Genomic DNA, 15,962 nt, shown 5'->3' on the forward strand with positions numbered 1-15,962 from the left:
TCTCTGTGTCAGCTGTTGCACCTTCCAACAGCAGCTGGTGCTCTCGACGTTCTGATTGCACTTGGAGCTGAGTGAACTGGTGCTGAATTTTCCACCAGCGATCTTCCTGCCGCTGCTTCTCCAGTTCCCATCGGGCCTCTCTGTCACTTTGTTGCCTCATAAAACCACGCAGGAGGTTAGAAAGTTCAGCAAGGTTATGCAGTTCAATACCTTGCTCTACTTCCTCTAGCTGATTGAACACTGGAGGCTCCTCACTTGCAGAGTCCATTGGCACTTGGTGCTTTTTTGGTCTAGCTCCTTTCTGCATTGCTGCTACCTACTGGCCTGGAGCCACTGCTGCCACCATTTGTGAAGTAGTCAGACTCGAACGTCAAGGAAGGTGGTAGGGAAGCAGACTACACAGACATTTCAGATTTCCAGAGGTGAGCAATTTATTTACAGTGAACTTAATTTAATGTGTAACTTAACAGAACTTTCCCCCAAATCAACTCAATTAACAAAACTCAACAGACCATGGATCTGGTAACGCAGCTCACCTCTCCTCTCTGCTGCATCTGGTAGAGACTGGCTTTAAATAGGGCCATCAATTTCCCTCCAATTGCCCAGCTAGTACCACTCACACTGTATCACACTGCACACACTATATTTTACCATAGTGTATCATGGTGCCAGGCACACACCCACCCTGGCCATCCATGTGATGTAAAAGAAAATGTGCTTTATCCGACAGGGCCACCTTGGATAGAGGTCTGACAGAGGTTAGCATGAACACCCTGACTGGTCTGCAGCTCTTTAGCCCCAATTGCAATAGACTGTGATACACTGTGTATTCTGACACCTTTCTGTCAGAACCGAAATGAACTGTTTTCAGCAATTTGAGCTACACTAGAAACACAGGAGCTAGCTATACTAGCTCATCTATTGGATCGGACCACAAGGGCCAGTCTTCATTGCCCACGTGCATTATCGAGCCTTGGCCATCCGTGACCCTGTTCCTGGTTGACCACCGTTCCATCCTTGGACCACTTTTGATAGATACTAACCACTGCAGACTGCAGTTGCGGGATCCAGTAGTCTAGACCAGCGGTCCCCAACCCCTGAGCCATTGGTACCGGGCCGCGAGAGTTGAGGCTCGGGTGTGAAATTTATGGTTTTCAGGGTTTTTATTATTAACTCGGTTTCCCTGGGTCTTTTCCCGTGTTACAGTTGTGTGTCTTATTTTGAAAGAAATATTTACATGTTACCATAGCGACCAGAGAGCATTGTGGGGCAGAGAGGAGGACGTTACGCTGAATGTTGTGGGTGCATTTCAGGAGGACGCTGCTAATAAAGTTACACAATTACACAGTGAATTCACGTTTATTATTATATTTACAAAATACCACAGTTTTTGTCTTGGTCGTATCATTTTATTTTGTTGTATTTATCTGTGACACGTTAAAGGCTGGTCTGTGAAAATATTGTCTGACATTAAACCGGTCTGTGGTGCAAAAAAGGTTGGGGACCGCTGGTCTAGACATCACAGTTTGGCCTTTTGTCAAACTTGCTCAAATCTTTACGCTTGCCCATTTTTTTTGTTTATAATACATCAACTTTGAGGACAAAATGCTCACTTGCTCCCTAATGAATCCCACCTACTAATATAGATGCTATGATGAAGCCTGTTAGAGGCCTTAATGCTATGCCTGATTGGTCTATATTAAATGTGTGTAAGGAGCGTGACTGAGACTGTCTCCATCACTTCTTAGATCTCAACTAGAGATGGACCGATACCACTTTTTTATGTCCGATACCGATATCATAAATTTGGATATCTGCCGATACCGATATGAATCCGATATAGTGTTTTTTAATCAACAAAACTGTTCTGCATTTTGTATAAGTTCATACTCAAGTTTAAAACAACAACAACACTAAAGCTATTCTGTTATACCTGTATACAAAAAAAAAAAAATTTCATAGTTCAGCAATACTGATCAATCTAATAAACTTAAACCTGCTCCATCCTCCCTATTCTGGTATTTTAAAGAGTAAATATTAAGCAACCTAACTAATAAGGTTCCAACTCCCAGCAACAACAAAAATAAATAAATAAAAAATAGGGAACCACCCCTCACGCTCCACCTCATGATGCTTAATCGACGTAATCAACCTTAATTTGATGCAGTGTGAAAAAAAATGCACAGAAATCAATTATTTTTCAAGAAATATTAAATAGATTCAACATCTTTCTTCAACAGAGCTGCAGACTGCACAGATGGTACCTTCCCAAAGTAAAAAGTACTATAGCTTACTAGGGTATATTAGACTTAACAGTTACTATATACAGTAATTGACTTCTATACATTTTACATAAGATTAAAACTTTGGGTGTAAGATTCAGATAATTATTTATTAAAAGCTCGACATTTTAAATGAGAATAAGAAAGAAAAGTATGTCTTTGTGCCCCCTTCTCCCTGTTCATGCCCTATCGGCCCCCCTGGCTAAACTTTGCTAGATCCGCCCCTGCACAGTTACCAGCCGTCAGCTACGTAGAAAAAGATCCTGGTGTAGAAAGTAATATTAAATACATTCTAACAACAGCTGATCAAGCTTAAACGTGCTGCTGTTGTTCAGCTGCTGGTTTCCTCTTTCTGGTGCAAAGTGGGCCAAAAACAAACCAGAGAGACGATCAGCTGATCATTGATCAGTTTCATGATTGAAGTAGCAGCAGGACAGAGAGAGAGGCAGTCGCTCCATATATCGCTTGTTAAGCTTAACGCAGGAATGCTTTACAAACATTCAGAGATGGACTTACACACTTGCTTTACTTCTCTCGGGATAACTCTGTCAGAGATGAAATGCCGGGTTGGTAGCGAAGCTCCAAATGCTATCCAGACCTGGCACGTCACAGCCGCTCTATCACGTGATGCATACTGCTTCGATGTGCTATGGTTATGAGGCGAATTACGCCGTGTCGCAAGTTTTGTGAGGTGCTTTCGTGATATTTAATGGATCGGATTACATTTTTTATTTCTCTCTGATATCCGATCCAGTAATTTAGGTCAGTATCGGACCGATACCGATACGTAATATCGGATCGGTCCATCTCTAATCTCAACTGGCCTTTTTTAGATGATCACTGGAAAAAGTGAGTTTCTATATTTCAGTAGGGCCATATAGTGTAGAGCAGGGGTGTCAAACATCCGGGGTAGTTTCATATGTCAGTTGTTAATGGCCCATCGGTATGTGGGAGCCGAATCTTCAGCCCTTCTGAGAATCCATGCAGGCAGGTGTGGCACACCATGCAGCCAATCACAGTTTTATTTTTCAGCCATTTGCCATTGTGGAGGACAAAAGGTTTCAAAACTTGTCCAGGCCTTAAACCCGATGTATGTAAGTTCAGTATTGAATATTACATACAATAAACTATATCCAAAGTGTCTTTGACTGGCAGAGATACAGAAATGTCTACATGTAGCACAGAACCATGGCTCAGTGTGAGTGAGTCTCACAGGCCTGAATGTGCACTTGAACCCATTTATAGTTCTTAACTTGTTTGATCTGGTGCTCACCACAAACAGGCACAAGCAGAAATGTTGGACTTTTACCTGTATTTTCACAAGTTTTACAGTTTTTCCTACTCATAAAAACCTCACGGTAATAAACAGTTATCCTGTTGATCCCCAATGCCTGAAAGGGAGAACATGTGGTTTACGTAATGTACCGCCAGATCTGTTAGTAAAAACATAGAATTGTGTGGTATCCACAGAAACGTCCAAAACTCTTATAAGACCACAAAACAATTTCAAGAACCACTAACGGCTAAAACTACAAATGATTAAAGAGCAGGTAAAAAAAATTCCACGAAGCATGGATCGTTCACCTGAGGGCACGTACACGGACATACTGTCAAACGCTGAAAGCCGACATCTTACAGATTGTGAAACTGCGGGTTTCGTTACTCTTGGACCAAAACTCAACTTATTACACACCAGTCTACTGTTGTCGGCCTGTTTCTTTATTTTCATTTTTTAATTTTTTTCCCCAAAATGACCTCTGACAAGAAAGCCTAATTTCAGCTATGCAATACCGAAGAAATATCAACTGTCAAACATTTACCCCAAATTACAAAACGACCCTCTGTAACATTATGAAAAACCGAAACGTTTCTGTTTTTCACTTTCTGCTATAGAAATGTCTGTTTTTTATGACTAAGAAAAACAAACAAACTGGACAGTATGGATAATGAGCTACCAGGACTTTTTCTGTAATTTTACACATTTATTTCTTACAATTTACGTCCAAAGGGTCGTGCTGACAGATTTCTTCCTTTGTCACAGTTAAATATGTAACTTCTTTACACTGACAGAAAGGAGAGTTTCACTGCTCCCGCCTGCTTAAGATCAAAGTGGGCTGTGGGTCTGCGATTTAAAATCAGTTTGACACCCTGGTGTAGAGCTTTTAACACCTCTAGAAACAAATAGGATTTCGATAATATTAACAAAAAGGCAGAAATTGCCTGGAAAGTAGAAATTAATTCCTGTATTTTACCGAGGTCTGCAGTTTAATTCAGCGTTACCACCCAATCATATCTCCACTTCCTTTACATTGTGTGATAAAGGTACTGTGTTATTATTGATGGAGCTACAACGATCTGTTGATCATCCCTGACCTAGAACATGGCAGTGCGGGAGAAAATGAACTCCTTTTTAACAGGAAGACAATTTCAGGAGAACTGGGCTAGTGGTGGTTATCTGCTGTGAGCAGTTAGGGTGTGTGAGGGGAAAGAGAAACCAAAACAAATGAGCACAGAGGCCATGAAAATTAAACAAGATGAGCCACAAACTACTGCAGAGAGGAGACAAAATGTTATGTTTTATGTACTTGCCCCACAACATGGATACACGCGTGTAATGCCATGTCATATATACATACTGCATTTTTATATGTGAATGTCAGATTGATCAAAGCTTATTATACAGTACAGACAATCATAAACTTTACATTTAGGGGATCGGGTTTCCCCTTACGGTGGACTTTAACCATGTGTACAGCACATACTGTAGTATACTTTATTAAGTCCTGTATAAAACCACAGGACATCGGATAAAAGTAGGTTGACTCAGAATCAAACGTAGTACAGGATCATGTCATAATTTTTTTCTGAACAGTGGCCCAGAAGCAGCACACAATCACAGATCACCAGTTTTGTACTTCATGATAAACCAGTTTGAACAAAGAAATCCAGTCCCAAAAGCATAATTAGTTACATCTGAATGGATTGAGCCACATTGATAAAATAAGAATAAAAATAAAAGCTACTTTAACAGTAACGTGCAAAGAAATGTGGGGGTTCGGTTGCTTTCGACCATAAATAAAATCAATGCATCTTTCTGTAATGCCTCAGTCTGAGACAGGCCACATGTCCGCATTTATATTCAACCTGCTGTGAGCAATTTGCATACTTTAACCAGAGTTTACAGTGCTGTGAAAAAGTATTTGCTCACTTTGTACTAGCTGCAGGCTGCACTGCTGTTGCTTGGATAATCAAATGAGCAGGTGGGACAGAGGGATGGCCCTAGGTTAGAGACACAAGGCAGAAAGGTATTTTACTGTACATATAATGCCTGCCATGCAAATCAGTGATACTGGAGAATACTTAACCTAGCTGAGAGCAACAGGCACAGCAGTATACTTGTTTAAATCACTGCTGTCCAACTTTGACATCCAAATGGATGTCCAAACATCACACTGTAACATATGTTTGAGGACAAGCAGAGAGTGGCTTGGTAGTTTCTATACACTTCTTTTGAAGTGTAAATCACAGCGATGCTGCAGTGCTTCGGTCAGTCTTGGGATTAATGCCTGTTTCCAGAGATCAGGACATAAAGCCACAACAGACACAGTTTGCATAATATTTGCCTGAACTATTTGCAGTAGTTAGCGTGTGCATTCAGTGTGACTCTACCATGTGCTAATCAAGCGTAACTTCTACTGAAGGCTCCGTAACCCAGTGATGAAAATGGTTCAATCTGAAACAGCAATCAGTTGGCTACAGTATGCGCCATCGTATGTGGAATGTTGAAACTGAGATTTCAAAGCTCTCAACAAAGAGGCTGAATGAGAAAACAGGCAAGAGAATTAAAACTAAAGCAAGTAAGAAGAGGTCGCCTTTCGCCTTTCTCCTCTGTGTTTGTTAAACTTGGTTAATGATGTTTGGTGACGTTGTTCAATGACTGCATAAAAGTGAACAAATTAAAAGCACCTTTTGGCTTCAGGCAGTATCCACCACACCACTCAGTTGCTCTAAATCTGACCCTCCCCCCTGAAAGGAATACCAGCACCTTCAGTTACTCAGAGGTTATATTTACAAAATATATAAAGAAAAATATAGGGTTACTGGCCCTAGCATATAGTACAGTCCAACAGCTGTCTGTAAATATTTCTTCCATGATTATCCTTTCTAAAAGTAAATCACAGGGTAAAGATAGCTGGAACGTGACAAGGAGCAACTAGGACAACATGACCAACAGTGCTGAGCTGCAGTCAACTACAGGGACATAGAGAGACAGAGACAAATGCAAGAAGGACAGGGTTTGGCAAAAATAGACACAAAACTGAGCCAGGCGGGACAGCTAATGCTACAGGAAATTAAATCAACACCTGAAAGTGGTCGTTGATACAGAGGAAAATAAAAGACAAATTCACTTAAAGGAAGTAGAGATTGTTCCAGAATAGCGACGGAGTTTTTCAGAGCATTTTCTCCAAAATGGATGGATGGAGAGAATTTTTTTCTTTTATTAGCACTGCATGTGGAAATAACAGCTGGTGAAATGCACCAGAAAACCAACCTCACTACCTCTTAATCTCACTTGTACTCTTGTATCTTTGTTTAGATTACTTTAATAAGCTAAGGTGTACAACATTGTTGGCCTATTTGTGGTTCACCTGATGCCATTATCCCAGGATAACATAAATTAAACCAACAGCACATATGTTGGTCAGGGAGCATCAGGCGTGCTGGTTGATGAAATTTGCTGACTTTAAGCTAAGCTGAACTAGCTAGTTCAATTGCTCCACTAAGCTAGCTAGCTAGCTGCAGTAAGCTGAACTAGCTAGCTTAGTGCAGCTAGTTCAGTTGTTGCACTAAGCTAGCTAGCTAGCTAGTAGGCCCGCGACTGACTGTCACTGACTAAGCTGAACTAGCTCACTTAGTGCAGCTAGTTTAGTTCTGCTTAAAAAAATGAAAGGAGCACTTTTTAATCCAAGTATAACATCAAGTTAATTAAACATCTGGGACGTTGATCTGGCCAGTCAAGTAGCAGAGGGAGGTGTTAATCAGATTCAGCTGCTTTGGTGTTAATAAAATTAACGACAGGTGCACTAGAGGGGCAACAATGAGACAACCCCCAAAACAAGAATGACTGGAAGGTTTATCCCATTAGCAGTACCGGTATCTGCTCCTTTGTGCAAGGAGGAACAGGATGAGCACTGCCAAGGCTACAAATTGACCTTTCAGCAGGCCACTGGTGTGAATGTCTTTGACACACAATGAGAAATCTACTGGTAGGCCCCATGCTCACTGTCCAGGACCATGGATGGTTTGGGGAGGCATATCCATGGAGCAAAGAACAGGCCTGACTGCCATTAGGTATCAGAAGGAAATCTTTGGACACATTGTCAGACCCTACACTGGTGCAGTGGGTCTGGGTTCCTCCTGGTGTATGACAGCACGGCTGTATGTGGTGAGAGTATGCAGGCAGTTCATGGAGGATGAAGGAATTGATGCCACCGACTGGTTCCCACGCTCGCCTGACCTAAATCCAATAGAACTCCTCTAGGACGTTTTGTTTCAGTCCATCCAATGTCACCAGGTTGCACCTCAGGCTGCCCATGAGCTCAGTGATGTCCTGATCCAGATCTCGGTGGAGATCTTTAATCTGTTATTAGTAGCACATTGTCAGGCATGCATACACGCACATGGGAGCCATGCAAACTATTGAGTACCGTTTTAGGTTGCTGCAATAACATTTCGTCAAAACGGACTAGCGTGCTGGATCTTTTGTTTTTCACTTTGATTTTTAGGGAATGCAGACCTCTGTATGTTCATAATTTTCATTTTTATCAAACAATCGGGCATCCTTTCATTCCTAACACATTACCCAGTCCATATCAGCATGCTTTTTTTTCCTATTGACAGCTGAAGTGTTCCTTTCATTTTTTAAGTGGTGTATTTACTAACAGTAGATTGGCATCAATATTACTATCAAACTTTAAAAAAGACTGTAAAGTTTTACATCATCATACATAAAATAAATGTGGAAGAAAAATGATTTTAAAGAAATACTTTTACACAGTAACTGTAAGTGACAATTACTGGAAAGTACTTTTTTTTTTTTTTACCTGAGTTATTTTTCATTTATAAAAGTAGGATAGTCTTGACATACAGTATTAGTGGAGACAAGAGACTGACACTGTCCTTCACTGTCCTAAACCTATCAGAGCCACTCCTTACTTCCCTTTTACATATCTATCAGACAACTACATCAGATAAACAATAGTCCTACTGTGACCTCTTCTCAGAGTTCCCAGAGTGGTGAAGAGACCTTAAAGTGTTCTTTTGCATTGGTGCTGTTACGCACCAGGGCAAGAGCAAACGCATGTGCTTAAAAGAAGATCGGCAAGTCTGCATAAAAATGCAGTAAAGGACCTTGGTGTTGAAAAGAGTTTATTCAGGCACTGCCCTTGCTTTTCAGGCAACTATGTGGTGAACTTCACTGCTGCTTCCTTTGCTGTTCAGGCACACTACTCAACCAGTTAGCTTTCAACCTATGCACAGTGTCATCCCCTTTGGTCTATGTGCATGCATGCTTTGGTTGCATACCCAAAATCCTTCACTCTGCGTAACCAGATGCCCAAACAGACACAAATGCAGTATCATGAATCCCACTTCAATTTCAGCTTTTTCACTTTGCCTTTAAACCTCCATATTATCTACTAACATGACATCAAAGAGGATCCCTCTCTCTCTTTGTGACTTATAGATCTCACTGAGACTGACAGCACAAAAGTTCAGAGTTCATCCCGCTGGCAGAGCTATAAACAGACCAGAAGTGGTTGATAGGGTCTTAGACTCTCCCCTCTTTCCATCCTCTCTCTTCCTTTAGTAATATGATACTGTTTCAATTAGTGTCCAGTGCCTCACACAAAGAGTTGGAGCATTAAGCAATCAGTGCTGTTTCTCACACCAAAGAAACTCGTTTTTTTTTTTTCAAGCTTAGACAGAAAAAAGAACATATTAAAGCTCTAAATGTTGTATTTTGCTGTTCCCTTTTCCTGTGTCAGAAAAATAAATAAATTAATAAATTAATTAAAAGCAAATCTTCCAATGACAAGAGCAGCATAAATAACACATTTTACATCTCCTACCAACAGTGAAAAAGACTTCCTAAATAGAAAATAGCTTTCAGGCACAGATATATAAAAAATGAATATATACATAGCAGAAAATCAAATATGATACACTTGCATAAAACTTGGAGTGAAAGTGCATCTCATGTTGGAGTTCTTCCCGAATCTCAAAATTGAGGTGAAGTCTATTTATGAGGCCAGTAGATTCTTGGCAAGAAATGTGTCACTGTCATGGCGGGTGACACTCTGTTTCCTCGTTTTGTTTTGCCGTTCTTACTCAGGCCGATGAACATCCTTGGGTAGGCAACTGACTCGTAAGCATTGTAGTTGTTGGCAAGGAGCGTCTCTCTGAACTTACACTCGTTGTTGTAATGTAACTGAAAAAGAAGAGAGATTATTGGAAATGCTGATTGTTTGAAGGCAGACACAAAACAAAGATGTGGGGACATTTCTGAGGGTGTTTCAGTTTGCATTGTTCATTCTGATCATTATCAAACAATTGATTTCTTTCTGACTGCAAGGCTGTTATTGTGCAGGAGCTATCTCAGGCAGATTTTAGACAAAAAAAAAACATTGTGAAATGATGAATGATGTGAGTGCTACAGGACTCGGGACGCCAGGGTCTGATTGGTTCATTTTTGCTCACTGGATTGAGAATGATAAGGCGCTACATAACCTCTGCAGTGGAGAGTTAGTTTTAATCATGCCATTGAGTTTTTCAATTCTTATTTAAACTTATATGTTAAAAAACCACTTTGAAATGCTATAACACTTCATCTATTTAACTCAGGTGGAGGACTAGCTTTTATTTCACTATATCTTACATTCCCCTCACAAACGTTATTGGGCTGGTCATTGTACAAACCCATCATTTTACTATCTAAATATTTTACCTGGAACAACAATGATAATAAAAAACAAAATAAGACGTTTTTTAACAACAGCTGGCTTGGTAAAGGAACCATCCTTAGTCCGGATGGTTTGTTACCTTTATACTCAAAATTTATGTCTCTTTCAAGTTCCTACAGTATCAAGACAAAACAATGACTTTTTTTTTTTTTGATGAATTGGTGCATTTAAACATTTAGCTAGTCCCACAGGTAAACACACCATCCAAACACCGTTTATGCTGACCGTGAATGCACCTTCATCAGCTGCAAAGCATCCAACAAAATCATCAGAAATACTATCAGCTGACAGTCTGGTACCTCCTTTTGGAACAATATTGAAAACATTAACTGGAACTGGTCATGGCTTTTATTGAGAAAGCACCATCAGCAATAGAAGCCGGAGCTGGGTGAGCTGTGTGTGTTGGATAAAAGTCAGAATCAAACAGTTCATTGGACTTTTACACTAATACGATAAATGTTTTCATGAAAATGTATCTAGAATACAGTTTTTTAATATTTGGCATTAAAATGGGTTTTTAAGAGCAGCTATGCTGCACGTTGCTAATTATAAATGTTAACAAATAATTATAATTTATTTTTATTTAAAGCTATAAAAACCATCTCTGCACCCAAGGTGTATTTATTTGGTTACTGTAAACCTTGAGCATCACCCCTTTTATACTTATTCCCTGTTGTATGTGAACAGTCTGTAAACAGTGACTGTACCAGTAAACAGTAAGCCAGGTTTTATTTTAATCTTTTCTTTATCAACATATTTCATACTACTTCTGTCTCACCAAACTAAGCAAGTGATGTTGTAGGATAAATATGACAAATTAAAAGATAAAAAAAACCCACCTTAGCCTATGAATCCTACAGTTAAGGTACCCCGTGGCTCTGTCATGCATTGCATTGGCATAATCTGGGTCTACTTGTCCTGCATCTACTTAATAGATGGATGGATGGATGGATGGATGGATAGATCTTTTTGAAAATAACAATGCCTCCATCCCTCCAGTGCAGGCGACTTGAAGAAAGGCTGTTAACTGCATGTGTGCCGATTCCAATATTTTAACCAATTACATTGTTATTAATTGATTATTTGAATAAATTATATTTTATTGCTTATCTGACACTGATTTCAATACAATTTTTCAATTAAACAATTATTAGACTTTTTAATCCTGGCCAGAATGAACTGGGTACGTGTATACAGCAGCTTGGATTCATGACTTCAGAATCGCTTCATAAAGCCGGACATCAGAGCTGCATGATTGTGTGTGTGTGTGTGTGTGTGTGTGTGTGTGTGTGTGTGTGTGTGTGTGTGTGTGTGTGTGTGTGTGTGTGTGTGTGTGTGTGTGTGTGTGTGTGTGTGTGTGTGTGTGTGTGTGATATAATCAGAGTCTTCGTTGTGCACTCACAGATCCGTACAGCTTTCCCCGTCGGTTCATGGCCACAAAGAGTCCGCTGCGAATGCCCAGCAAGGTCACCACTCCTCTCTCCACCGGAGAGATCTGCAGGAGACCTGAAGACAAAAAGCAGCACACTTACTACAACACGCCGGTGTGATACCCCGCGTGCTACCCCGCGCGCGCGCTCACACCGACATTACTGCTTGTGTAAGGAAGTGAGCTGGATGGTCAGACTGACATTTGAAATTTCGGTAAACACATGTTTGAATTCCAGAGAAAACACCTGGCACATTGTGGCGCCCCTGATCTTAATATAAGTTAAAACACTAACAAATACACTCCCTTTAAATATATGTGATGTCATGTCAGGCTGAATGAAATCCAGCTCTGACATTTTTGAACATAACTGAATATTTTCACCTTGAGAAATGACAGTGAGGCAAGAAGTGTTTGGAGCTTGGCTCACTACCCTGGAACACCCAGCGCTGAACAGCTCATATCTGAAAAGGTATCAGAAACACGCGAAGGCTAATCGGACGCCAGCTGATGCGTTTCCTCAGCAGGCCTTGACAGGCTGCTGACCGACTGCGTCTTTTAGTTCCATGTATCATTTTAAAGAGTGTGTCAGAGGTTTCCAGTCCTCGCTTGGGTTTTCTGTAAATATATGCAGTGTACATGTAATGTATATCCCTGAGGTTTTACGCCTCGTCTTAGAATAGTCACACACATAAAAACAAGCTTTCACTGTCTTGTCCCCGCGAGTAAACAGAAGTTAGTCATTCTTCGTGTCTGCAAATGATTTTAAGTTGCACGAGCAACGGCCCGCAGGCTGGACCTAACTTTAGTTCCAGCCTTTAGGTCACAGCAGCACAATCCTACGCTCCAGATGTTGGTACTGTGGCGTGGGTCAGACTATACACGTGCGCGGGTCTGACGGATCAGGTGTGTGGCCCCGTTTTATTCGCAGTTAGAGAAAATGCGATCAATCATAAGTCAGCTGAGGTGACTGCTTCCTGTTCTAAGAACTTCTTCAGTCGTTTCTCTGGAGTTGTCTTTGCTTTTCGTGTTCAAACACAGAGTCAGAGCAGTGAGGAAATAAAGTATCAATCGCAAACTTACTGTAACGATGTTCGTTGTGTACTCCCGTTATTCTGCCATCTGGTAACACCTGGATGTGAAAACCGATCCCCACGTTGCAATAGAGCCGCCTCAACCTCTTAATGCCCAGGAGGTAGTCGCTGTCCCGGCCGCTCTCCTCCCGCTTCTCCCCCTGGATTCGAGCGAGGGACCGGGAGTAAAGGGCTTCCCAGCGGTCCGCCGTGCCGTTCAGGCCGGGAGCGCATCCTGCCAGTCTGCCAACCAGGCCAAGCACCAGGACGGTCCGCAGGGCGGTCAGAGAGCCCATCCCGGCTCCGTCTGTGAGAGCAGCTTCCCAGTGTTCGACTCTCCAGTGAAGAGAGAAGAGCGAGAAGCAGAGCGAAGCAGGCAGCAGCGCCCGGGAGCGACATTGATCTGCATGGACTCGGCAAAGCCAGACCTCTATATTTATACCTGCATACACATTACATCACTGCTCCACACTTAGTAAAAATCCACAAAGTACTTCTTCACAGTCAGCCGCACCGAAAGCAGGGCTTTATTCACTTCCAATAATGGCCTCGTTATCTCCGCGCACAATCTTTGGAAAATAAAGCAATAAAAGCTCAATAATGACCAAAAAACCTCTTTGTGCGAGCCTTTCATTATCAGCAGCAGAATATCATAATTTATGTATGGGAGGATGTAAAATAGGAAACCGCCAAGTTAACACACAGGAGACAGTTCTATAAATGAACAATAACAGGAAAACAACACAGGTCCAGTTCAACCGAGTGGAAAAAAGAGCGCCAACTTAAGACTGCTACTAGGAAATCATGTCCCGGACCCTTATAGAAAACAATGGTACGAATAAATACAGTCTGTAGTATGATAAGTATGCTGTCATTGTTGACCAAGTCTTTATTTGACTGGAAGCGCCTGTGTGGTTCGTTATTAATCCATGCACCACAGCGTCTGTGTTCAGAATTAAATGGATATTATGAAAACGTCAGTGAAGTTGGACTGGATGGACTGTTCACGTGAGCATGAGCAGCCTTGTGATGGACTGTGTGGAGTGTTGTCCCTGAATTGGATAAGGAAAGGTCAGGAAATACTTCCAAGAAGTTTACAGTTTTCCTAAAAAGCCTTGAGGCTGTGTGTAAGGATTTTATTCAGCTCTGTTCGTTGAGTTCAAACCGCCAACCTTAAAGAGTCGATTTTTGCTTTTGTTTCACTTCTTTTTAGAACTCACCAGCTGACATCATGGCACAATTTCTCTGATCTGACATCCTTGACACTCTTTCAGTGCATTGCTCTTCTTTTGTTTCAGTATTTCATAAGTGTGATGATTCTTGTTACATTTATGCAGAGTGTTAACATTTCCACGCTCTGCTGTGTCCCATTACGGATCTCATTATGGTACTCTGTTGGAGTACTTGAAGATCTTCCACATCTTTCGGCCCAGAGCCCTTTGATCTCTGGACCAGCCTTGTTTCTTTGTGTGCAGCAAAATCGCTCCATGAATGCAGGCAGATCTTAGGCACTCGGTTGGGTATCGATCTCCAATGCAATTTTTCTTCCTCTTTTCATTTTTTACCGCTCCCTTCCGGGATCACCGCAGTGGATCATCTGCCTCCATCTCACCTCATTCCTGTGGACCCTCCTCTGTCACACCAACCCTCTGCATGTCTTCCTTCACTACATTCATAAACCTTCTGTGTGGTCTTCCCCTTTTCGCCCTGCCTGGCAGAAAAATTCACTTTCCACTGACCCAAAATTATGCAAGAATAGCAAGTAGTCCATAAAACCTTTGGTTAGTTGAAAAGCATGAAGGCCAGCATACACAACTGATGGAATGCTGGGATGAATCCTCAAGTATCAGCAGTCATGGGCTTATTTCAGTGCTTCAGGAAAGCAGGTCAAGGTTTAGACTGCTGGACCACCAAAGCTACCTTCAGAGCAACTGGTGGACTTGTCCTAAAGTCATTCAGCTGATTAGCTGGTGATGCACAAGTAGGCTGCTAAAAACATTGACTGATGAGCTGCAGAACCTATAGGAAAGCTTCCTGATCCTGTACCGACCTCCAACAAACTCATAAGAGTGTCTGTCCTTTAGGACATTGGAGGTTCATAGGCTGACAGGCTTATAGGACAACAGATGGAATTCCACAATATCAGTATGGATTTTGGACCTTTTTTATTCATTTTTTCTTCTTTTGAAAATATGGAAAATGAAAATATTACAAACCTTCTTTAAAGCTGCTGGACTGTAGAGAAATGCATGTAAGGCAATAAGATGAGACATTTGGCTATCGTTATAATTATTCAACAAACAAATTACACCAAGGCACTGAGCCTTTCAGGTAGCTGGTGCACCGATAGCACCTACGTGGGCTGAGATGTGATGGACCTCAGCATCGGCTTTTGAATGAAGACATTCATGTGAAGCGTTCACACAGCAGGTCTCTTGCTGTCGCTGTCCATGGTTCTGTAATGTCCTTTTATCAGACTAAAATAAAAGCAGGCTGACATGTTTCTTTTCAGCCATGTTGCAGTTTGTAAGTTATGCTTGACTATATTTTCTGTTTATGCTGTACTGACATTATTGTGGTTTTTGGTTACATGTATGCAGTGAATTATACTACGTGAAACACGTTTTAGATTTCACTGGGTGACAGCTGCAGTTCAGAGCTTAAAATGTCTCAGCATCCAACATGATTCATTTGCTCTCTTGTTTATTTACCACGTAGCAGCCCGTGCATAGCATCTTTATGATCCAGAAAAAAAGTATGAAAGTATGTTTCTAGTGATCTGAGAGCACCCTCGATAACTTGGTAACAAATCATTTCTAAAACTGTACAAAGCGAGTTCATCTTCTAAATGTTGTTTTACCCTGAAAACCTGAATCCATGTGACCTATCTTGTTTCCTTCATCCTCAGTCTGCGTTCATAGTTATCAGCTTGTATCGCCAAGTTTAAAACAGATGTAAAGAATAAAAAAACTAGTGTATAAAAACCATCCAGATATGAACCTGGAATCATGTCATATGTACAGCATGTGAAAAGGTGAAAAATGGTTGTGTATCCAGCGTCTTGTTGTGTGTATCCAGACTGGGAAGGAGGTATTTCTTCTGATGTTGTTGGAGCAGTACAGCTGGATGTTGGCCTGGATCTATTAAGTGGTGCGTT

The 15,962-nt window shown here is 41.3% G+C and overlaps 1 protein-coding gene across 1 annotated transcript; it reads right to left on the reverse strand.

Annotated features, from left to right (window-relative positions):
* Nucleotides 1-7,050: 7,050 nt before the first annotated feature.
* fgf4 (fibroblast growth factor 4) lies at nucleotides 7,051-13,187 on the reverse strand. Its single transcript, XM_085278972.1, has 3 exons — nucleotides 12,816-13,187; nucleotides 11,706-11,809; nucleotides 7,051-9,771 (listed from the first exon to the last, which is right to left on the reverse strand). The coding sequence occupies exons 1-3, from the start codon at nucleotides 13,099-13,101 to the stop codon at nucleotides 9,580-9,582; spliced, it is 582 nt and encodes a 193-aa protein (XP_085135098.1). The 5' UTR covers nucleotides 13,102-13,187; the 3' UTR covers nucleotides 7,051-9,579.
* Between the last annotated feature and the right edge of the window lie 2,775 nt (nucleotides 13,188-15,962).

The sequence above is a fragment of the Mchenga conophoros genome, linkage group LG1 (assembly GCF_057382185.1).
Source record: "Mchenga conophoros isolate Kocher_MC1m ecotype Shallow Benthic linkage group LG1, M_conophoros_male_GT1.1, whole genome shotgun sequence".
Lineage (NCBI taxonomy): Eukaryota > Metazoa > Chordata > Actinopteri > Cichliformes > Cichlidae > Mchenga > Mchenga conophoros.